Genomic DNA, 25171 nt, shown 5'->3' on the forward strand with positions numbered 1-25171 from the left:
TCTGGATTCTAACAGAACCTGTAATCGATCTTTCCATGGACAAAAAAGTATAATTATTTATTACATATTCAAAAACTAGCAATTGAAATTGTCGTAACACCTTTAAGAAAAAGTCAGGTTAGCAATATACTGATTTTGTTGTCAGACTGAACCCCAGCAACTTATATACACAGAGATTCCCCTTGTAGCTTTTGGAATTGATCAAACAGTATGATCTCATAAACCTCAAGCAGGGCAATGTCAATGTGATTATAAATCATTTGTGGCAACTCTTGCGCTCTGTAATATCTTGGAATTCTTGGTATCCAATAACCTCCTTTACTAAAAGATAGAGTATAACATGATGGGGATTTTTCAGACAGTGAGTGGTCCACTTCCATATATATGACAAATCTATTCAACTTGCTAAATTATTTATTATTTAAATTATTATATTATATTATGATATGTCACATTATGGTACACTATGTCATAATATATCATGTTACATATTATATTTGTATAATATCTAAACAATGTTATAGTTAAGTATCATGGGCTCACTGTGAAAAATGAAATGCATTCGAGGTTGGCATATGGCACAGACATATTGTCAAACAACTGGACTTATTTGGTTGATTTTTCTATCTTTGACATGACCAAATAAGCACTTCAGATGCACTTATTCCTATTTTCCATTTTATATCCTCTTTAATAGCTATTTGTATCTATGGGACTTAATATTTTACTTCTCAGAATCTCTCATGCAATTTAAAAAAAATAAAAAAATAATGTAATTCAACATTTTTGTGTCTTTATGACCTGAAAAAGCTCAATTCACTTTTGAAGGGATATAGTACTACATATGGAATCTTATTATTCCATTTTCTATGGTTACCAATTAGGCAATTCAAAATCTGATATAATATAGATTATCATTTTTTAATATTAGGGTTTTTTTCTGCATAGTACCAACACCTCCTCTGTAACTTTGAATTTTAGCTGAAATCTTGATTTTCGATCCTTATAAAAAATGTAACCACTTAAAATTTTGTGGAAAGGCATGTGCTTACATTATTTAATTAATTGCAATATATAGTATCAAGAACATCTCTTACTTTCAAACAGTAATAGCTTCCTATTTTCCTGTATCAATTTTACAACATATGCAGGATCATCTGAATTTCCTAAAGGTTGAAATTTTTTTTACTTTTACTGAAGTCTAGGAAAAAAAAATCAAATTTTCCACTATTTGTTGTCTGTAACTAAGGAAATCAGTACATATAAATATTTGAATTAAATTTTCATATTCAAATATGTATCTTCTCTAAATTACTAACTTTATAATGTGATAGATAATAGCTTATTTCCACACAAGAGTTGCATATTTGCCAGATTATCTAGAAGTCAATGCAAGTGATATAAGCTACCTGATTAATACTCAACTCATTGTATAGCTGCATATATATTATAATTAATAAATTTAAAATTATGTCTAGATATGGATAAACACTAGGAAAAATATTCAAAGAATAAAAATTATTTCCAGAAATGCTGTGGATAAGAAATTCAGTGAAAGCTTTTTTATGTGTTAGACCTAAAAATGAGGGACAAAATACTATATTAAAAAAATATATATCTTAAATTATATAGATTAGCAGATATAAAAATAAAGAAATCTCTCAGTAGCCTCAAATAATTAGAAAGTGTAATTCTAGAAAATGTGTTAAGAACTCCAAGGTTTTCCTCAGAGTCTCTGCTTACCTATGCTACCTAATGCTTAATTTTTAACAGGCTGCATATATGCCAAGGACAGGAGATACACACATTAGCACTAGAAAGGTAAATATCAGGTATTTACTCACAAAATGTTGGAACCCCTTAAGTATGATGCATTAGTGGGTAAGTAGGAAAAATATCATCTAAGAGATAAAATCTATGGAAATATCTTCCTGAAACAGTCTTATCTTTGAGTGAAACATAAAAAATGTCTCCCATTAGTACAGGTTTTGGGCCTATATTCATAGTATCAATTGGTCCAGAGCCTCGCAAGCTAAAAATTTGGTTAAAGAGACTCTTTGGCAGTGCTCCCAGAAGCCTGGGAGGTACGAATGTGTATAACTTTGGGCTGTGAACACAGGCTTCAGCGTGGTTTCAAGGACTCTGAGCTTGCACCTCATCCATCATATGAGAGAATAAGCCATCATGAGTATGAGTCAGCATAAACATGAACATTTAGAATAATATCCAGAAAGATTGCATGCATCAGAATGACAGAAGTGATGTATGTGCATTGACTGTTTATATAAATAGAAGACGGCAATTGAGAAGAAGAAACATGTGGCAATAGAATTTGATTGGAATGATTATAGAACTTAAGATATAATAATTGAAACAAAGAATTCAAATATTAGATTAAAAGAAGTAAACTGGAGGAAAGATGTGAGAATTTATACTGAATCCTGCAAATGAGGATGTGGGAGAGTAAAATTTAAGAGACACAGAAAAGAGAGTGAGAAAGTTCAGTGTATGATAATCAATGATGAAAAATGAGATATCAGATGGATTAGGAGGGAATTTTTGACAAGAGCTCCTAGAATTGATGAAAAATGCTAGTCCACAGATATAGTAAATCTTTAAAATCCAAAGTAAAATAAGTAAAAATAAATCCATACTTAGACATTTCATGGTAAAAACAGTAGGACATCAAAGATGATAAGAAGGTTTTAAAAGCAACCAGAGAGAAACAGATTCTTTACAAGCAGAGGTTAGGCTCATGGCTAATTTCTCAACAGCAATGATAGAAGCAAGTTGAATATCATCAACACAATGAAAGAAAATATTTGGCGACATAGAACTCTATATACAGTGAAAATATCCTTAACTAACAAGGCAAAATAAAAATATTTTAGGCAAATAAAAACTCAGAGACTTATTATTAACAGACTGACAAAATGGACTTCTAAATTTCTAAATTTCTCCTATTTTAGGTAGGAGAAAATGTATCCAGAAAAGCTTTGAAAGCAAAAAGATATGATGAAGTAAGAAAATAGGAAACAAATGGATAAATATAAAGAAAAAAATAGCATATGAAACAAATTCAATATCTAAATTCAGGAATAAATGGAACAATTACGGAAGAATATTAATAGCATATGATTTGAGAGACACATTAGAATTAAAGTAATCTGAATTTCTTGTGTTATTCAGGAAGCAGTTTAAAATGTTGATATATTGTATATTTTATTAAGTGTAATACATGCAGGCCCAAATTTATATGCCCAAAGAATCTTTAAATTATTGCAATTTAAAAAAGTTTAGCAATATTGCTGGAAACAATATTAATATACAAAATTTAATTAAGTTGCTATATAATAAAAATAAACTTAAAAATAATTATGTTAATAATTTTTTAAAGTTATTATATATTAAAACAACAAAAAATATAAGACACCTAGTCCTAAAAGGTGTGAAAGGCTTATGTAGAATTATATTAAACTTTTTGAAGGGAATTAAGAAAGAGCTAAGTACATAGAGGGATATGACATGTACAAGTTCAACACCATAAAGATATTAATTCTTTTCCAAATAATATACCAATTCAATTTATATGAAGGAAAATAGGACCAAGGGAAGCTAAAATGGTCCTGAGGAGAAAAAGAATCCAAGATATCTTGCATAACTAGATATCAAGATTCAATTAAAGAATGATGAAAATTAGGCTGGTATTATATTGGTTTACATAAAGAAAAAAAGACACCAGAGAGCTTGAAAACTGATCTGCACATGTGTAAAAACCCTTATATATAATAGCTGATTTTGCACATTTGTGGGGAAAGAATAGACTACTCAATACATTGCACTGATGTAATTGGTAATCCGTGAGGGAGAAAAAAAATGAAACCTAAATCTCTTCACATACCACACATAAAATCTATTCCTGGTGAATTAATGTAGAAGAAAAAAAATATCATTTTAAAAAGACAATTTAGAAGAAGATTTTTATGACCTTGGAGTCAAAAACAATTTCTTATGTAAGATACAAAAATCATATTCTGTCAAAGGAAAGCTAATAAATTCTACCACTTTTTAATAATAACCTCTATTTATCAAACATCATAAAAGAGAATGAAAAGATGGAACCACAAATCAGTGGACGATTTTTGAAACAAATATAAATGACAAAAGGTTAGAATCCAGAATATATAAAGAACTCTTAAAAATAACTGTGAAAGACAAACAATCCAATAGAAAAACAGGCAAACTTCTTGCAAGCATTTCCCAAATGAGGGAATAGCAACAGCCAATAAATATAAGAAAATATAACAAATGTCATTAGTAATAATAAAAATGCAAATTAAAACCACATTACAATTTGATTTCATGCTTGATTGGTTGGCAAGAATGTGGAGTAATAAGGACTATAATAATATACTAAGTAATTGAGTGTATCTGCTGAGAAGAATAATTTATGTTGAAAATTTGGACATTATTCCTATTCCCTATGACCCAGCACAAGGAAGTAAGCACAAGAATGTTCATAGCAGTTGTCTTGGTCCGTTTTGTATTGCTATAAAGGAATACCTGAGGCTGGGTAATTTATAAAGAAAAGAGATTTATTTAACTCAAGGTTCTGCTGTCTGGAAGGTTCAAGATTGGGCATAGAGAGGCCCTCAGGCTGCTTCCACTCATGGCAGAAGGGAAGAGACACCAGAGTGTGCAGAGTTCACGTGGCAAGAGAGGAAGCAAGGCAGGGGTCGGCGGGGAGGTGCCAGGCTCTTTGTAACAACCAGCTCTCACTGGAACTATCATAATAGAGAACTCACTCACTCCCTTTCAAGGAAGGCATTAATCTATCCATGAGAGGTCCATCCCTACGATGACCCAAACACCTCCCATTAGGCCTCCATCTCCAATATTGGGCTTAAATTTCAACATGAGGTTTGGGGAGATAGACATCCAAACTATAGCAGCAGTATTGTTCATAAAAGCAACAAAGTGCGAAACTGTCCAAATGTTTATATACAACAAAATGGATTTTTAAAATTTTGATATATTCATCAGTGAAAATGAAACAAGTTAAGCTACCTGCATCAATATGAATAAATCTTAAAACTAAGAACACGCTTAGGGAGACCCTTTTATAAAGTTTAGGAAGAAAGAAACTAAATAATAATGGTTAAGAGATATCATATATAATCAATAAAAGAAAAGCAAGGTGATGATTATCATTCAGTTCAGAATACTCTGTCGGAGAGGGATGACATGGGATATATGACTGGAAAAAAATGCACAATGGGTTTTCAGGCTTGTAATGTTTTAGTTTTTAATCTGTTTGTTTGATGTTTGTTTATTTTATGAACATTATTCTTTAAACCATAAACATTAATGATATAAACTCTTATGTGTATGAAGTTTTTCACAGGAATACAAAATAATGAAAACTACTGTTAGGTTAATAGGATTACTGCATTTTTAGCTTTTGAAAATTGCCTTTGATTATACAATATTGTCATTATGTTAAATGCCAGAAGAATTGATTTGTTTGTATGACATGTTTTCAGATAAGAAATATTAATAGTAACTAACATTCATTATACATATATACAAAATCGTTTTAATAGTAAATGTCTTCACCAAAAATAAATGCTGAGAATTGATTTTTTTGGCAAAATCTAATATTTGACACCATTTTTCACAAAGTGCCTCACTTAGAACATTTGTCAATATTGTATAAGAATTCATACTGATTAAACAGAATAGCTAAAACAAGCACAAATGTAGCCTCTAATTTAGATCAAGAATTAATGTTATTTAGTCCCTCTCCTAATGTGTGCGCTTTTTTCCCCCTTCTCCACCAACACCAGCAAGTACTGTTACACATGTATTAATACTTTATTTGCCCAATCAGTAACTAGACAGTATTTGCTTAAGTGACTCTTTGTGTCTCCACAGCTGTGTTTCCCTGGTAGACAAATCTGAATCTTACAGGAATGCAAAGCTCAACCCAGGTAATGAGAAAAGCACCTCATTTAAATGTGTCTGAAAGATCTTAGTGAAGTCAGTCAACCAATTCTGAACAACCAAGGAAACTGGGTGGGGGTTAATTTATAAGTGTGTGGCCCAGCTTTACCCAACCATACCCCAATTCAGGTGTCAGCATGGGTGTCTAGTCAGAACTGACACCGTGATTTAAAAGCCTCTGGGATTTCTTAAATCTGTCCATCCCATGGCAGGGCTTCTACATGTCTTTTGAACTGGCTGGCTCGACTGATAAAAGTCAGTCATTTAACTGATTTTTTCATTGAGCACTGATTTGCAAAACAATGTAAAAAATAAATGAGGATAAACCCTAGACTGTCCTCAATCGTGCTTACAATCTAGCAAAAGAGACAGCCAAGTGTGTAACTACACTAAAGACTGATCGAATTAAGCATCACTTTTTAAGGTGTTAGCCAAGGAATGGAAGTGTACATTCTGATTTGGGGACTTGAGAGGTTGAATAGATCCTGTCATGTGTAAATGTGTGTGTGTGTGTGTGTGTGTGTGTGCGCGCGCGCGTGTGAGAGAGAGAGAGAGAGAGAGACAGAGAGAGGGAATAGGGTTGAAAAGTAGAAAGAATTACATGCAAAGTAAAAGCAACGATGTGTGGAAACCCATGTAATGTTCTGGGCATAGTAAACAGATCAGGCTGAAGGCAGGGTTTATGCAATCAGGATGCAGGAGAAATGGAGCAAGAAATCAAGCTTGCCTACAGAAGCCCAGTTCCAGAGCAAAAAAAAAAAAAAAGCCTTATAAGTGTGCTACAGGTGACAATAAGTGAAGTCCTTTCAATCCACTTCACTCAGGCCTCACTCTTGCCTGAAGGTGACGCTCTTCAGAAATCGTACAAGCCACACTGTCAGGACTGATTCAGGCTTAACTCTGGGAAATAGGTTGCAGTTACGTCTGCGAACTGCCGGTCCTTCACACACCGGAGGAAGCCTGGGATAAGGAACTAGCCACATTTCCATGAAGTAGGAAATCTACCCTTCTATTGAATTGTGTCACGACTACAACACATCACTAAAATCCACCTTTCAACAAGCATCAAATAAAATTAGACTTTCCCCCCTTTACTGTTTTTTTTTTTTTTTTTTTGAGACAGAGTCTCACTCTGTTGCCCAGGCTAGAGTGAGTGCCGTGGCGTCAGCCTAGCTCACAGCAACCTCAAACTCCTGAGCTCAAGCGATCCTCCTGTCTCAGCCTCCCGAGTAGCTGGGACTACAGGCATGCGCCACCATGCCCGGCTAATTTTTTCTATATATATTTTTAGCTGTCCATATAATTTCTTTCTATTTTTGGTAGAGGTGGGGTCTCGCTCTTGCTCAGGCTGGTCTCGAACTCCTGAGCTCAAACGATCCGCCCACCTCGGCCTCCCAGAGTGCTAGGATTACAGGCGTGAGCCACCGCGCCCGGCCACCCCCTTTACTGTTAATGTGATAATTATTTTATTTTCCATGACCATAATAGTTAATTCTATATCACTTTATTTCTGAAGCCAAATTAGACCTGGTTATAAGTTTCCAACTTTAAATTTAATAATCACCTTATTATATCTATTTATTAAATTATCATTTTTTGTCTTTTGCTGTATAATTTTTTTTTTCTGTTGATTTTCTGTGATGTTGGGGTAATCTTAAAAGACTCAGGCCTATTTCTTTCAGATTTAAAACAATGTCAGAGAGAATGATATTATTTATTTATTTGCTTGTATATGTGGAGTATCCTGGAGCAGGAGTAGTTGACAAATAAATGACCATCTTGAAAGATTAGGTTCTGCAACGTCTTCCAATTTCTCACTTTATGGCCTCCGAACCATTACCTTGAAATTCAGTTGTTCCCTCTCTGCCTTACTGATTGCCGAAGTCTCTAAATGGCCTTAATGTCAAATCTCAGGTGCTAAATTTTATAACAAGATCAATTTCCACAACATTTTTACTGCCAAATACATTTTTTAAAGGATGCATTAAATTTGAGTCTGTCTAAAGCATGATGGCTAACAGGTTCTTTCAGAAGAAAACAAGTAATGCACTTGTGTGAATATTTATCTGACAGTAGCTTACAATACTAGATTATTACAAATGGCAGGGACAGAGCACTACCAGTGAGGTGACACACGAGAATTTATCAACAGAAGTAGGTAGCTTTATAGAATATTGGTATTAGTGTACCTACATTCTTCTAAAAAAAATGAGGATCCACGCTTATTTATCATTTAGCAAGACACTCACCTGCACAGAGCCTCCATCATCTAGCCTTCAGAAGCTCTGCTGAAAATGAGATTTTTTTTTCTCCTTCAATGATATTCAGTTGTGGCAGTGAGCAATTTGGCAATGTGCTGCATCACATATATATCTTTAAATTAAAAGGGTGGGAGGAGCTTGAAATAAAAATAATTATATGCAAACTGCCATCTCTGAGAACTGATGGAATAAATCTGACATGGTTTTATGTAATGTTTTGTCCCACCTCTTTGTCATGCAGCCCCTTTGAAGAAAGGAAACAAGTGGCCTCAGGTACTTCACCTAAGTTAAAATTCCAAGGGCTTCTTTTTGCCACCACTGCAGAAATATGTTCCTTGTAAATTTCATTCTGGTATCTGTCATGAGACTGAAATACAGTAGGTGCTACACATTAGACCAGGGGGCAAATTATGGCCATGGGCTAAATCTGGCCCTGCCACCTGATTTTGTAAATAAAGTTTTATTGGGACATAGTCACTCTCATTCATTTGCATATTGGGTATGGCCACTTTTGTGCTACAAAGGCAGATGTGGGTAGTCAGAATAGAGATTATATTGCCCACAAAGCCAACAATGTTTACTCTCTGGCCCTTCACAGGCAAAAATTGCTTACCCTTGCATTGGACCACCAGTCTCTCAGACTCTAGATATCCTGCTTCTGGTTTGGCTGAAAGACCCAAAGGAACAGAAAAAAAAATTAGGGAACCAGAGGGGATGGAAATGCCCAAAATATATATTGGGAAAAAGACAATCCCACAATTCTTACAGACTGTCTTTTAAGTGCTTTCCTGGGAGTGGAAATAGAAAATTCAGTGGAGGATTTATGGAAGAGGAAGAGGAGCTTTTTCAGTAATCACAAAGTTCTGCTTTTCTTCCCCTCAGCCTTCTCTGTGTTGCATCTGGGCCTCGAGCTTCACTCCTGTGACTCACTCCATCAGGGTGTTACGGCACACAGACCTACACTGCTCTCTCGGGGAGCTGCAGGGGCTCTGCAAATAAAGAAGTAATTTCTGACAAATAATAAAGATGTAAATCACTTTTAAAAAAAAACCCAAACCTGTTCCTCACTATTATGCAACTGGAGCAAGGTCTAAAATTGCCTTTGACAGATGGGTGCCTCTAAAAAAGAAAAGTGTAAAAACCACTGTGTTACAGTGATATTACGTTTAAAACATCTCTTTAAGCATTTGGCTGAAAAGAAATCTATAGTCATTATATGATTACATTACATTATTTTACTTAAAACAAAAATGAATATTAATTATCTCTTTTAAATCTTTTTTTAAATTTCATTTAAAGATTGTGGTTTTCATAAATAATTATCTAAACTATTTTCTAATCGAAGCTTTTATCATTATATAGATGAATTGAGAAATAAGATTTACAGTAAAAAGAAGTGTGATGAAGATAATATTGAATAGCATTCTGTTTTTATTTGACCAAAACATCTTGCACAATGACCAAAATTCTGGAATTGGTTCCAGAGTTTGGTCCATTTAACTTACTATATCTTCCACAGTGTTGCCCATTGTCCTCTCTTTTTTATTTCACTCCTATTTAGGTTATTACATAAACTTCCAGTGGCACTTCCTGTCTCAGATGTCTGCCTGCTCCAGTCCCCGCTGTCCTGCATAGCCACATTACTCTGCACCAAGTACAGCTTTTCTCAGATGTCTCAGAAATGTTCAATCTGTCCCTGCTAACAGCCAATTTAATTATTCAATTTTCTTCCAGGCATGTTTTTCCACAACTCATTTTATTACTTTTGCTCCAACTTATCTTTCAAGCTTTTTTCTTCTCACAAGTCATTGTTTTTATTTGTTTAGTCTAGGTAGATTTACCAGGTGGTTCCTTGAAGTATTTCACTCATTTCTTTTCTTTTGGCGTCATCTGCAACTGAGTGTCTCAATGATGCTTTTGCTGGCATCCCCGGAGTCAGCAGAGCAGCAGGGACTGGAGCTGGACTGCTGGGTTTGGAGTCCCAGCTCTGCTGCTGGTTACCCGGATGATGCTGGCTGAGCCTCTCAACCTCTCTCTGAATGTGAGCTTTTGTATCTAAGACAGTAATAGCACCTAACTCATACAGGTACCTAGAAGCTAATTAGAATCTATATGTGTAAAGCACTTAGACAAGCACCTGCCGTGTGTTAAGTACTATATTGTGACACCTTAGAGGCTCTGAGCACCTCCCTGGTAATCAAAGTGGCTCTGCTGCTTACTGGTGAGGTAACTTTGAGTATATTATAATACCTAACCTCTTTAAACCTCAGTTTCCTCAGTTGTAAAATGGGAATAATGCCAACATAATAAGGTTGTTGTCAAAGTGTGTGCTGAAGGTGAAGAACTTTGCATAGTTAGTAGATCATAAGTACTCAATTATACTAGTTGCTTCTATTACCAGTATCATTATTAGTGCCGTGATTGTTTTTGTTGCTACTATTAATATTCTAGACTTCCAAAGAACTTTACATCTAACTGCCCTAGTCTTTTCTATCATGACCACTATAAAGTTAAAGACTGTTGGTTGCTTGTTTCCTAAATTCCTATATTTTCACTGTATTAGATAGATAGCATTAGACCTAATTAGTTCTTCCACCTTTCTGAGTGGAAGCAAAGCTAATCAAAAACATTACAGATGTGTTTAGGTTAATGAGATTGCCAGCTGATGCCAGAACTGCTTTACACCCGCTTTATGAGATAGGTCAGAAAAATATCAGCATATATTTAACAAGGAAGTCTGGATTTCAGCCTTACAAATTATACTCTATCCTGTACCTGTAAGTTTTATTTTTGTCCGGTTATCTGTTGCCCTTTCAAAGCCAGGGCCTTTGCCTTTTATATCTTTATATCTAACAAGGTACTAGCTTTGAAGACAGACCTATCTGGCTCTGCTACCAGGCATGTGACTGATACACTTATCTAATTCCTTGACCCTAAAACTCCTTAATGGAAAAACAAGGATTATATCTCTTGCCTTTTATTATTGTTGTGATTTTATATATGTAAGAGCCCTAACATATAACAGACATCCAATAAAAGTGACTACCTTTTTTATCCTTCATTGCCTTTGCCTGTGGCAATTAGCATAATATAGAATGGATATTCAATAAATATTAAATTGAATTGAATCAAATAGCACAGTAAATTTTAATATATTAAGAACTATAAAGTTGCTGCTAACTATATAGGAAAAACTATATAAATTTAGAGTTTTTCTCTCTTTCTTGTTCATCTACTTTATTTTTATTCTTGGTCAAAATCTCATTTGAAAATGAAAAAAACATTAGTTAACAGTAATTTCATAAAGCCAAAGTACTTCTCTTCATCATCTCATATTATATATGTAAAAGTAAGAAGTTGGAATTTTATCCTTTAGGTGACAGGAAGAGATTGATGTTTTCTAAGAAAGAAGTGATATGATGATTTTAGTATTTTAGGAAAACAAATCTGAATTTAATATTTGACACAAAGCAAAGAAAGAACCAAAAGATAACTTTCATATCTTTGAGGTTCAACTAAACAGAAGTAAGTAAATCAGGAGTAATCTTAAATTGGGAGGTGTTTGATGAAATCAGGTCAGAGGCACAGGTGTAAGAAGACAGGTACACTTTGAATGGAAAGGTCCACAAATAATTGGAGACTCTTGAACAAACATGTCAATAGGGAGAATCGAGATTTAAGATAGTTTTGGAGATGAAAGCTGAACTTGTGGTGTTATAATACCCCTGTAAGAAGTTTATAATAGAAAAATGGGGACAATAGCTAGATGAATCACCATAGTTTGGGTACAAATTTTAATGGAGATTGTTTTCTGGAAGAGAAGGGTCTGCTAGATTTATTTTGTGGTATTATTTGCTACCTAGCAAATAATTTTCATTACATATGAGAATGATCATATTAGGTTGTCTAGATCTTAAGTGTATATTTTGTTATGTAAAAGAAAATCTTATACAAGCTCTAGGTATAAGGTGAAATATATTTTTGCTTCATTATATTTAGAGCTCTATGTGTATAATTCTGTTCTGTAGCAGATATATTGCTTAAATCACTATACCTTGCATTTGGAAAATAAAACAGAATAGATGCATTTGCTAAAGATCTGGTTTCAAGCATAGAAGGGGTCAGTTCCTGCTTAGTAAGTAAGGAGATTTTTTTTTTTTACCTAATAAATTCCCAGAAATAGCTCCTAAAATCTTTTCCTACCTCCAGGTATGTTTGCTGTCTAACAGTAAACTATTCTCTTGTCTTCACAACTGTAAATCATTACTTCTGGGTACAGTCTTAGAAAGAAGTGACAAAGTACACAGAGGAAAAGATATTTTTACATGATTTCCAAGAAGGAAATATCCTGGTTCCAAGAAGGAAATATCCTGGTTCCAAGAAGGAAATATCCTGAAATATAAAGGAAAACTAGGCACCCTACCATTTTATTTACGCTCTTGACAAAAAAATTGGTCCTTTTTTTTTTTTTGAGAGAGGTGCTGCCCTGGCTACGGTGCAGTGGTATAATCATAGCTCACTACAGCCTTGAATCCCTGAGCTCAAGCCATCCTCCTGCCTCAGCCTTCCAAGTAGCTGGGACAACAGGTGCATGCCAGCATGCCTGGCTAATTTTTTAAGTTTTTTTGTAGAGAAATTTTTTGGGTTCTCACTGTGTTGACCAGGTTGGTCTCAAACTCCTGGCCTCAAGTGATCTTCCCGCCTTATCTCGGGAAGTGCTGGGATTACAGGTGTGAGCCAACGCACCTAGCCAACAATATTTGCTTCTTTAGGAGTCTCAGTAACTAAAAAAATAAATAAATAAAAGAGAGAGAGAGAGAGAGAGTGTGTGTGTGTGTGTGTGTGGTGCATGTGTGTAACTTCTAGAAAGCAATCAGGTTTCTGGGCGGGGGGGAGGGGGGCGATAAGATAAATCTGGGCCACCTAAACCTCACTGGTAGACCTGCTTGGTATGAGGGCTCAAACATTCTCGTATGTCATCCGTCATCTTCTCAGCCTATTCCTTGTAAATTTTAGAAAAGCTTGAAACTCAGATTCACGTGGGAGCCAGAAATTGGTCTAGTTACCTGGAAGACCCACGAGTTGAGTGCATATGTGCATTTTCTCCTCTTCTTATAATATCCATTAGAAAATGTGTTGCAGGGAAAGTCAGGAAACCTACGATTGGCATTGCCAGTTTTGTCACCTCAGTTTGGTCACTTAATTTCTGAACCTTAATTTCTTCAACATTAAAATAAAATAGTGAACCAGATAAGGTCTTTCTTAACATCTAAACGTGCACGATAGTCTTTTGCATTCAGGAGATTCTGCAAAACAAAGGAGCAAGGTAGATGGTCCACTAGATTACGTTCAACTCTTTTTCACAGATGTGGGACACACTGGGAGGCCAGGAAAGAGGGAGCAAGGAAGTTCAACATGTTGACAGGCAGAGTTTCTAAAGTCACATGTGTCATCAGCTCTGTGACCACAAGAGGTTTGGCTGCAGTGCAACCATCTGGGTTAGACGACTGCCTCAATGGCTTGGCTAAGGAATCCTCTTAAACTCCAATTTAGTTCACTTACTTTGTCTGTTTGGGAAAAATCTATTACACTGTACTTTTACTAGAATTCAGCAGTATGGAAGTGTTACAATATTTAATAGCCAGTATGGCTCAGGGCCCAACAAATTGAATCTGAGATTTGAACGACCAGAATGGACAACAACCGGTGCCCTGTACCTGTGCAGACCAGCTGAACATATTAGCTTGGGCACCAGTTACTATTTTGGCTAGTTATTTATTATTCTGCAAAGGCATAAGTTCTAGCTATATTATTTAATCAAAAATATTGCAATATAAGTGACAACCAGAAATTATAGAATGGGCTAAATTACAACAAAGGACATTGAATTTTATTTTCAAGTAGTTTATAACATCCAGTACAGCTGCACTAGAGGAAGAAAGTAAAAACATTAAAAGCAAAATCTCATTCTCTTTGATACATAATCCCTGTGATTCATAACATGTGAGGATTTCTCCTCTGCTATACCAAGAGTAAAAGAAAATGGGGAAGGCTTCAGTTTTATTTGTAGATATTGAGAAGAAGAAAGAAAAGATCACCTGAAAGAACAAATTGCTCATTCTCCAGCAACCTAAACCTGCTATCCAGCACTCACACTGATTCTATAATATCTGCAGTTTTCCAACTCTGTTGTTAGCATCCATGACAATGTAAAATAAAGAACAATTCACTTTACATGGATGTTAATAAGTCAGAGGTACTGTAGAAAAATGGATGTAACCATTTGATGAAAGATAGAAAAATAAAAAGCGCATTAGTGGTATATTCTCTATTTGCTTTCTGAGAACTACAAGGCAGAAGGAAAAAAATGAGGGTCCCTCCTGTGTCCTTCCTCTGCCAAATTGATGCATAATATGGTTTCATATGAAGGGAAAGTATGGTTTTCCATCTCCAACAATGAAGAGAAATAGTCTGAACTCAAATCTTGAGATTATTAAAACTTATTGCCAAGAACATTTGCAGCTTCCCTAGTAAAAGCCTTTGGCTCATAAGATAATATAGAAAATAATCACAAAGACCTGTGTCTGACGGAAGGATTTAGCAGCCTCTATTTTGCACAGAGTGAGGAATCCATAAAAGAAGAGGGCCAAAATGTGGAAAAGGACTCAATCCTATTTAACCATTCCTATTTGGCTTTCTGCAAAAGCCAGTGACAATCTAACTAACTAGGCAATTTATATTTATGTTTTCCATGCCAGAAAATTATAAAGGTGATGTTGTCAAAACATGTTGAACAATGTTTTTCAGCCAACAAAAGAGAAAAGAAATTGCAGGATTCTCAGGTATAATTTATCACCCCATCTAGGATGTTAATTTTTCAATGGGATATAATTGTAAAAATTACAATCAACTCAGAAGAAAAAAAATCATATAAAAACTATTAATTTATACCCAGTATAGTTTTTTAGAAATATAACTATAGAAATAAATCAAGACTCAACTTACTTTCATCTTTAATCCTTAGGCTATGTGTATGAACCAAAGATAGAAAATAATATAACCTAAAATATACTAATAATGTTACACAGAAAAGAATGGTAGAACTCCCTAAGGCTGAGGTGCATTCTGTCATTTTTGCCGCTGCTTTCCTCTCCATGTCTATAGCAGATACTGCAAAAAGATCATGGCATTTTTTTCCCCAACAGAGCCTAGAGGAAACTTTAAAATACTTTATGATATAATACTTTCTAGCAGCTAGCAGCCATCTTAAAAAGGCTCAGGAAGAAAACCTATTTTTATCCTGGTAAGTGTTACAAAAGACATTAGTCATCACGGTAATTATAAAGTACAAGTTTGGATACAACCCTGAGTGTTGTGGCCAATAGAAGAATCGGCATCTGTTCTAAAATGACTTAGAAATCTAAAATATAATGCTAGAAGCAAGATGGTTTATTCAGATTTCACCTGCAGAAGAAGAATGAAAGTTTAAAAAGATGACATCTTATTTTGTCCTAGGAAATAACTGAATGTTTTAATAGTGCTTAAATACCACTACCTTTCTACGAGCATTTGAACCACAATGGTATTATGCCCACCCTATAGTTTCACAACACATTTCATTAACCTTGCATGTTTCAGTTATTTTAAATATTAGTTACATTTCAAAAAACAAAACTCTGCAATGAATTCTGGTAAATTAGTCTCTAATAAGAGGAGACCAGAGCATGAAACTCAAACAAGGATGTTTAATGGAATACAAATATCCAATCTAGAAACTCTAATAAAAATCTCTCTTCTTTGGGTGAAGGCTCTTGGCTATTACACAGAAAACCACCACACGTGGCTCCCCTCAAAATGCATTATAGATCAGGCTCATAATCTTTCCTTCCACAAAAATGGCACAAGAATTGATTTCAATTATCATTTAATACTTATTTCCCTCTCCTGTCAAAAAATGTTCCATACACATGAAACTGAGGGTTGGCAGCCTGAACTCACTTATGGAACTTTTAAGGACTATTGATTTACCAGTGAATTTTCTAGTTCCTTCATTGTTACTGGAAGGATGCCTCAGAGTCTGAATTAGATGATAGGCTGGGCTGGAATGCCAATAGGCTTACTGAAGACTGATGAAATACAAACTTCTCAAAAATTTGTCAAAATGCATTTTATAAATTAGGTTAACATGATTGATTATACAGAGCCAAAATTTCTCGTGTAGCATTTAACTGAATTTTAATTATATCTCTTCTTCTTTCTTTTCTTGTGCCCTGATATACCTGCTTGATGTCTGGGTGTTAACCATTGGAGAAAACATGAGGTAATCAAAAAAAAAAAAAAAAAAAAGTGGACCTGAGGCTTTGGAAACTAGAAGCTATTTTGTGTACCTGACATGTTTTTGTTTTGCTTTATGTGCATCATACCAACATATGAGAGAGTATTTATTTAAGCGCATATTTATGTTGTCTATGCTTTTCTAGGGTATGATGTTCTCACAGACAATTCCAGAAACTGTGTGTCCTTACCTGCACATTTAAATCTTTCACACAACTTTTATTAAAAGGACAGCATTGCCACAGGAATAAGTAGTTATTAACAGCACCAAGTTGTTCCTAGCTAAGCACAGAAGAACATGCTTTCAGTACTAGAAAGAAACTAAGGTTACACAAGCAGTTTTTTCTTTAAACAATCTCTCCCTGCCCTGACTCCCCAATACATTTTCCTGTAAATGTTGTCATTGTTTTCCTCTACAGGGTAGGATACAGAATTTGTAGGGCCTAAAAATTATATAATTTTGCATTCTCTCTTTAAGAAAAAAAATATAAAATTGTGAATACCTAGTTGGCATGAAAATATATATTTATTTTGAATGAGAAAAAGAATCACAACTAACTGCAAATTTTTAAAAAGCTGGAAATACTGCAAACATTACAGAACCCAGAAAAGATACAGTATTTTTGTTTTGTTAATTAACATACCCTTATACTTTTTTCCCAATTTCTTGGAGGCATAATTTTTGATCACCTTCTAATATGACAATGATTTTATAATATTTTCTATAGAGAGGGCAGAAAATTCAAGGTTTTCTCTAGCCCGGTTGATAGGAAAGAAATGTTATTCATAGCTTTGAAAAGTTTCTTTTTGTTTCACAACTTATTAAATGTCATGCTATAGACTGCCAGCATTGTTGCCAAATTTGGGGAAATCTCTACCAAGTCTCTTTCACAGCTGAGCTGAATGATATGGAAGAGTTTTCCACAGAACAATTTCTGGCGCAATACAATTCGTACCTTGTTTCACCACTACTAACCACATCCTTCCCTCATCAATGCCCCCTAGCTCAATCATATAGCAGTAAGACCTCTGTGAATACTTGTGCCATGACACCAGATGAGATGCTGAGTATTTCTGCGATAACTTCTACAACCGAACTGTAGCAATGCCCAAATAACACAAGTAAAAATATTCCAGTAAACTCAAACTAAATAAATTTCCAACCAGACTCTTCTTAGCAGGATCTCACAAATAGCCATGCCCACTCCACACCATCTGACCCAAGGGGAAGTCTGACAGGTGGGGACGTAATCTCAACTGTGTGCAGTAAAATGCCTTACTTTTGCAACAAAGAGAGATGACTACACAAACACATTTATAAGGCCCCTCCCGGACCCACAGAAAGGAGCTTCTTTGGCTTCCAGGTCACTTCTTCACTGCTCACCCCTCCCCACTACAGCCTTCCCGCCTCTGCTCCTTCCCCTACCCTCTCCCTTATGTAATAACCATACCTTTGAGTGAGCCTGGACTGCTTTTTCTTACTCCTCCCAAATCCACTTGCCACCAAACCCTACTGTTTTCATACTCAGCTTTAACTTTGGCCTTGATACTTGCACTCCCATTCCTATCCTCCTAGCCACGGCCACGTCTCAGTAAGCCTCACTGTTGTTAGTTCCCTAAATCTTCTCCCCTTTGTTCATCCTCTTCTCCAGTCCACCCTAAACAACTGAGAATTACCACATTCTCTAAAACCTTAGTGTATCTTCAGCTCCAAAAATCTTCAGGTGGCTTTTTACTACAATAAGTGAAGTTGCAACCTCAACCTTTGAGGTCATTTTTAACCCCGCTCTATTTTCCTCTCCTATATTATTTCCACTGCTATCCTAAATGAACTCTGTTTCACCAAATTGTTCTCTCAGATTCTTTAGATTTGCTTTGAAAGGTCCCTTTTCTTGTCTTTTGTTCTTACCATCCCTTTTGCATGGAACATTCTCCCTCTTCTCTCTACTTCTCAAAGTTATACCTATTATCCTGGTCTACCATGGTTGTTTTCCGTATCCTCTTAGAGGTTTTCTAGAACACTCGTAGCCATCAGTAATGATTCCCTTTACTGGAGCATGTACAGTCTCTATTTGGCACTTAGTGTATACTATGTTCTATTGTCATTCATTTAGTACTTATATAAGATATATACGTATGTTAGTGTACATTTGTATAATCTCTTTCCAAAAATATCATAAGTAGATTCAATTCAATTGCTACTATCAAGCACTTTACTTGGAAAGTGCTTTGCAAAGAGAAATGTAAAAAACACTGACTGCCTTTAGGACATATGAAGTCTTCTGAGTGGGAGAAGATAATAGCAAAAATGACTTCTAATAGAGAGTAGATGAAGATAAGAGCCTTATATGGCAAATACATATTATATGTTAATTGTTGGACTAACTCTGTCTCAGATGACATACTTTTTAGAGTAGAGGAAGTGTCTCTTTAACCACAGTTTTTATATTTCTAGCACCTACTTTCCCTGGAGGTATCGAGTTCCCCGTAGTTGGAGGTGCTCATGCAGGGGCTGGGAGATGTTCTAAATGATGCTGAGGGGATTCAAAAACTGACTAGTGGTCTGGATGGGAGTATGAAGTACAACTGATCTGTATAAATGGGTGAGTTCTCTGTGAGACAAATACTATGTAGGGCATTTTATGGTTCTTTATGGAGAAGAAACACAATCTAGCAAAGACAGAGAGGCCTAGGAGACAGAAAACTGGTTGCAATTCCCAATTCCAAGCTTCAGTTTCTTCACCTAGTAAAATAGAAAAATTAATAACTAGTTGAAAGTATTATCACAAGATTAAGTGTATTAATTAAAGTTTTAGTTTATTCTCAAAAGTTTTAGTTTATTCTCTTTTAACATCCACTGGCAGAGCTGATATGCTTAATATTTTGTGGTATAGGAGTTTTTGTTGAAATCTACTTTTCCATTCTCCAAATCTACTTCAATCATGATGATGGATCTGTAAAATGTAAATGTGCTCTTCTTAGCAGAAGGTCAATGAAAAGAAGCTTTAAAATATTTAAAGTCTTGGTTAGGATGTGTAACAATTAAACCAAAATTCACATTTTTTTTAGACACAGCTAACACTAATGATGGTTTTAAACAGCAATCTCAATTATAGTAAGCTGTTTCTTGTCAGGCCAGCTGCAAGGAGTGGATTTGATTACCTAAATACATTCCATGTGGTCAGAAACTTAATGCAGAGGCTCGGCAGGGGAGAAACAAGTCTGAAGAGTGAATTGACTCATAGTGTGATTTATAATAAAGGGAAGCTTTTCTAAGAAATTTTATCTGAAAGTTAAGAACTCCTTTGAGATTTTCACCATCAACTCAGCATGGTGCTATTATTTTGTTATTGAAAAACTTAAACTTTTGTTTTTCTTACCCCATATAGAAGAATCAATACTCTAAAATTAGAGCAGAGAGTAGCAGCTCTTGGGTGTTATTCTGGGTTTAGTACTGAGGACTTCAAAGATTGCAGCCAGCAGTCTGTCAGTCATGTATCAAACTTTGCATGTGCTTGTTGAATTGGTTTTAGGAAAGAAAATAATTACAGTTTGGTACAGGATAGGTTTAAATAAACTATGATAGAAAATAGTTTTTCAAAAACAGTATCCATATACTTTTACATATTATCAATGGGATGTTCTCATAGATTGACATCTGCCAAGCTTATAATACTTTTCCCACTCTGGAAACATAGTGTCTCCTCATATTGTCCTTAGGGTTGGGTCCCCAATAACTACATTTCTATTGTATAAACTTCTCCCGTTCCCTACCCCCGACATTGGTGACTGATGAGTGGTAGATCCCAGATCTAATTTCAAATGTCCTCCTCCCTAAATGCATAGGTACCTACTACTGATAAACACCTGATAAGCCTGGCTGAGTATGATTTTCCCACCTGAGGATCTGGATCAAGACTGAGAGACAGCCGGCCAACCAGTATCTGTTGGTAACTAGAGCTGGACATGTATATGTAAGTCACATTGATCATAGAAGCCAAAAAATCCAGCCCATAGATAAAAATAGAACAGAAACTTGTGCAGAGAAAACAAAGATGAGATGGGGAGAGATTTCTTATAGTTTTCTTTCTGACAGCATTCCTATTACTGGATTTCATGAACCTATATTCATAGGACACCACCTTCACACCATCTTTTTTAACTTTACCAAATTTATTTATTCATTGATTTATATATAATATGCTTGTTTTCTCTCTCCTCCCACTAAATTCTAAGCTTCATGAAAGCAGACAGTGGTCTGATTTATTCACAGATACATGTCCAGCACCTTCAGAACACAACTGCAAAAGATAGAGGCTCAGTGAATGCCTGAGTGGATGAATAAAAAGGGACTATATACTTTAAAACCTAAGTAAAAATGTCACATTACATGGCTTTAATATTTTCTTTTATCTGTTCTAAGAAAAACCCCCTCTTATATTTCCCTATTCAGAATATAAGCCTTTTTACTCATGTTTCCATAAATACTTCATGCTTTTGCCGCTTACTCTTATTGCCTTGTATTCTAGTGATTCATTCACTATAAATTGGAATGCACATGAAAGGCTACAATTCTGTTTTGCCAATCCTGTTCTTTCATAGTCCCATGTATACTATGCAAATTCTTTAATTAATAATAATGTTGACCACTATTACCTGAACAGTTTTTCTCTCTTTTTTAATTTTTGAAAAAATGATCTGTTTAAGCCTCTATTTGGAGGTCAAAAACACCATAGTGACAATGTACATAAAGATTGTGGAGCTAAAAAGTTCCTCAGAGATTAAAAAAAAAAGATTCCACCATCCCTACTGTGGATTTTTAACTCATTCATTTAACAACTACTTATTTCACACATAGTATGTCTCACTCAAGAGATGGCAGAAATGGGGCTTGTCCCTGTGTTTTTTGACTTGTTGGCTTGTTTAGAAGGTAGAATATGTTTTCTGCTTCTGGTTTTGCAATTTTAAGATTGTCTAAGTTTTTAAATATTGATTCCTGATGTAGTAAAGGTACTTTAAATGAACACATTTCATCTGTTCCAGTAGAAGTGTATGTCTACAGTTAATTTTTCTTCACTCTTGCAGGTATTAATCAATGTTTCCTATTTAATCAGTAACATTATTCCTAAAAACAAACATACACTAAGCATTAATATATTTTTAGTGATACCTATAAATTATGTTCACTTTATTTTAGGAGTAAATTTTGATTGGTTATTAACTACTCCATAAAATATTTATAGGTTTTTAGTGTCCAGCATGTGATGGTAACTGTACTTGAGGAGTTTATATTTAATAATACAAATTCACAAAAGATGAATTTATATTATCTGTGGGTGCATGTGCATGTCTGTGGGTGGTTGAATGAAACAAACACCTAGATCAGGGGTGGGTGTGCTGGAGAGGTTAAAGGCAAAATGGATCTGTTTCATAAGACGATGATCTGGCTTACTCAATTTAACATTTACAGTGGATTCCCTGTGGCTACACAAGTGAATAGGAAACTTCCATTTTACAAGTTCACAATCTAGTAGGAGAAATGAATGCCAGGACCATAATGGAACCAGTAGCATACTGAAAACCTGAACTCAAGGTGAAAAGGTATTGGGATACATAAGATGACCAAGAGATAGAGTGGATGAGAAAGGAGGCGATGCTTAGAGACATTGCATTTCTGCTGTTCATTCTACATTTTCTTGAGTTCTTTATGTCAATCCATATCTTTAATATAGTGAAGGAAAGAGTCACGATATGCAAATCAAAGAATAGCCACATGGTCATACATTATTATAAAGGTTTATAATAGAATTGTATTATATTTCTCAAATATTTCTGTTTTATGCCCCTGAAAAATTCTCTCTCTCAATTTATGGTGATTCACATTATGTTTATAATTATTTCTCATTTGAAATCCGATTAAGCCTTCTAAAGATAAGAAATCCTCAAGATAGTTTGATTCTTAGTATCCAAGCTATTGAACTAATACTAACAACAGTGATGACACCTGTAAAATGAAAGCTTTTCCCAAAATGCTCTTATTTAAGTGCTTAAATTCCACTGCAGATGACATTTGTTTTCTGCACCAAACGTTACCTGCTATATTCATGGTATATGCATTTTCTTTGAGGCCTAGATTGTTCACTAATCAATTTAGCTCTTCCTCACAACTTATTTCTTGAGAGTACTTACATATTCTTCATAAGCCTCATGGGCTGGAGGAGGGGGTGGCCTGTATCCTGGCACTGTGGGTGCCCCCCGGGCTCGAGGGGTAGGCACACCTCTTGCTACAGGGGGCACTGGAAGAGCTCCACGGGTCACAGTGGTTCCTCGAGGGGTGAGAACACCCCGTCCAGGTGGCGGGGGAGGAGGAATGGCACCCCCACGGCCCCTAGGAAAAATAGGTCATATATAGATGAGACAGAAGGGAAAGGAGAAAAGGGACTATAACAGAAAAAAAAACTCACATCTCATAGCCTCCATACAATGGAAGAAATACAAATTTCTCTCTCTCTTCCTCACCCTAGAGATTATTTAGTATGCAAAGTGTTTTGACCTCTACAGCAAAATACATTTGCAAATACTGACTATGACTTAGTTCTAATGAAAATCATGTAAAACACTTTGATACTGTTTTTTATATAATTAGAAAACCAAAGCAAAAAACAAACAAAAAAAATCCACTCTAATTGTATTCAAAATTTGCCAAGAAGACCCAAATCAGAGTACCTTCTGATATAGGACTCACTGTACCATCTTTGAAACCTCAGTCTATATCTCCTTCGTCCTGGGGGTTATTGCAACAGATATGAAATATTATCATTTATAAGAAAAAATATCTGCCTGCACTTTAATAAAATGTGGAACTCTAACCATGGTGATATCATTCTGTTTATTATAGCAGCTTAAGTTAGAGGTCACTTGAAATCCCAACTCATTGTTACTGATTTATCATCTTGCATGTAACCCCCGGAGCCGGTGCAGTCCCTGACATAATATATTTTATTATGGTAACTATGATGCTAGTGGGATACATTAGTACTCCGCAATAAAAAGAATAGACTGAATACTCTGTACTGCAGTTCTTGACACAAAAGTAACTTGCATTAAAAGCATAAGATCAAACGATTGCAGCCAACTTTTATGGTATTTTTGAGGCCTTTAGAAAGGTTGAATGTTTGTCTGAAATCTTTGGGCACAAGCACGGTTATTTCACTTTTTATTATGTCTGAAAGGTTGGCCTCCAGAAAGCACTGCTTTCAGCAGGAACACTAAAGCTTTGGAAAAAATGATGATCATTGGCATGTCAACAATCACACTGTTTGGCTGTACCCACATGTGGATGTAGGTTATGCTTTTTGCTATGAATAGCGCTCAGCTGGCTCTTTCTTGCTTGCAAAAAATGAGCTTTTAGGAGTCAAGAGTAAGAATGGTGGTAAAGCTTTTAAAAATTTTAAATAGATTATAGAGCTGATGAATAGAAAAACTATCAGGGAAATTATTGTGAGTCTAATAGATATAAGAACACTCTCCTAGATTGGGAGAAGGTGAAATACAAAAGACCCAGAAACCCAGGGCTGCTTCAAATACAACACAGGTGAGAATACAATATTCTCTATTATCATGATAATATAAAAATGTATCTATAAAAAAGGATGTAAAGACCAATTTACCTTCACTGGGCCTCCAAGCACCTGTCTGTTTTCTCATAAGCAAGATGAGCACACATCCAGGTTTTACAACTGTTGTCCTAGCTTTCTATTCAGGTTAGCATTCTAACATTCTCAAAAGCATCCTTGTGTGGGTAACAAATTATATGGTCGTCCTACGCCAAACTATATTCACAAGTCTTGGCTATACCACTAAATAATCCTAGATAAGTACTATAATTACCTAGGCCTGAGGTGGATTTTTTTTTCTAATGAGTAATATGCAGATTTCTGAATCTATAACACTTATTCTTGTTCTAAATTTATATGATGCTTCCATCAAATCTAATTTCTTATTCCATTTCTTCGAGTGACTACCAGACACATCCCTAGCAAACCTGTCTCTTGAATCTGACTCATTAATTCCCATACACAATGTCCCAACCTTGGATTATTAACATTGTTGCTCCCTCCTCCGACTCAAGATTCACATCATCTATTTTCAGACACTGCCCCTGGCTAAATCCACACCGCAGTAGTCTTTCAGTTATTCTTCTGGCTTCTTGAAAGAACGTTTTCCATGTTTAATTCTTTACCTTCTTCCTGCCCATTCCTGAACTGAATGTAATCAATCTAGTTCTTTCTTTCACCACTCTGTTGAGAACACTCTCGGCTGAGATCACCAGTAGCCTACCAATTTCCAAATCCACTGGATTCTTTTACAGTCTCCCCATGACTGCACCTCCCCTATTTTATTTAAGACTGTGGATTAATATCTGGAAAATGCTTCTTTGCACTGTTATGACCCTGCTTTTCTCCACTTTTCCTCCTTTTTCTTTCTTACTTCTCAGCCTCCTTCATTGGCTTCTATTCCTGGACTCGTTTTGGAATATGGGTGTTCCCAATTTCTGTCCTGGATCTTCTTTC

The 25171-nt window shown here is 35.4% G+C and overlaps 1 protein-coding gene across 3 annotated transcripts in view; it reads right to left on the reverse strand.

The window, feature by feature from the left end:
• The window catches only part of KHDRBS2 (KH RNA binding domain containing, signal transduction associated 2), a 542862-nt gene that overhangs the window by 180422 nt on the left and 337269 nt on the right, over positions 1-25171 (reverse strand). For 2 of the 3 annotated variants that reach the window (XR_011235523.1, XM_069488012.1), the window contains exon 6: positions 22788-22986. Coding sequence is in view for 2 of the 3 variants with exons in the window: in XM_069488012.1 (XP_069344113.1) it covers positions 22788-22986 (199 nt within the window). In the remaining variant the exon portion in view is untranslated. Of the gene's footprint in view, positions 1-20649; positions 20673-22787; positions 22987-25171 lie in introns of all 3 variants that reach the window. The other variant, XM_069488013.1, reaches the window with a different exon arrangement.

This window comes from Eulemur rufifrons, chromosome 15 (assembly GCF_041146395.1).
Source record: "Eulemur rufifrons isolate Redbay chromosome 15, OSU_ERuf_1, whole genome shotgun sequence".
NCBI lineage: Eukaryota > Metazoa > Chordata > Mammalia > Primates > Lemuridae > Eulemur > Eulemur rufifrons.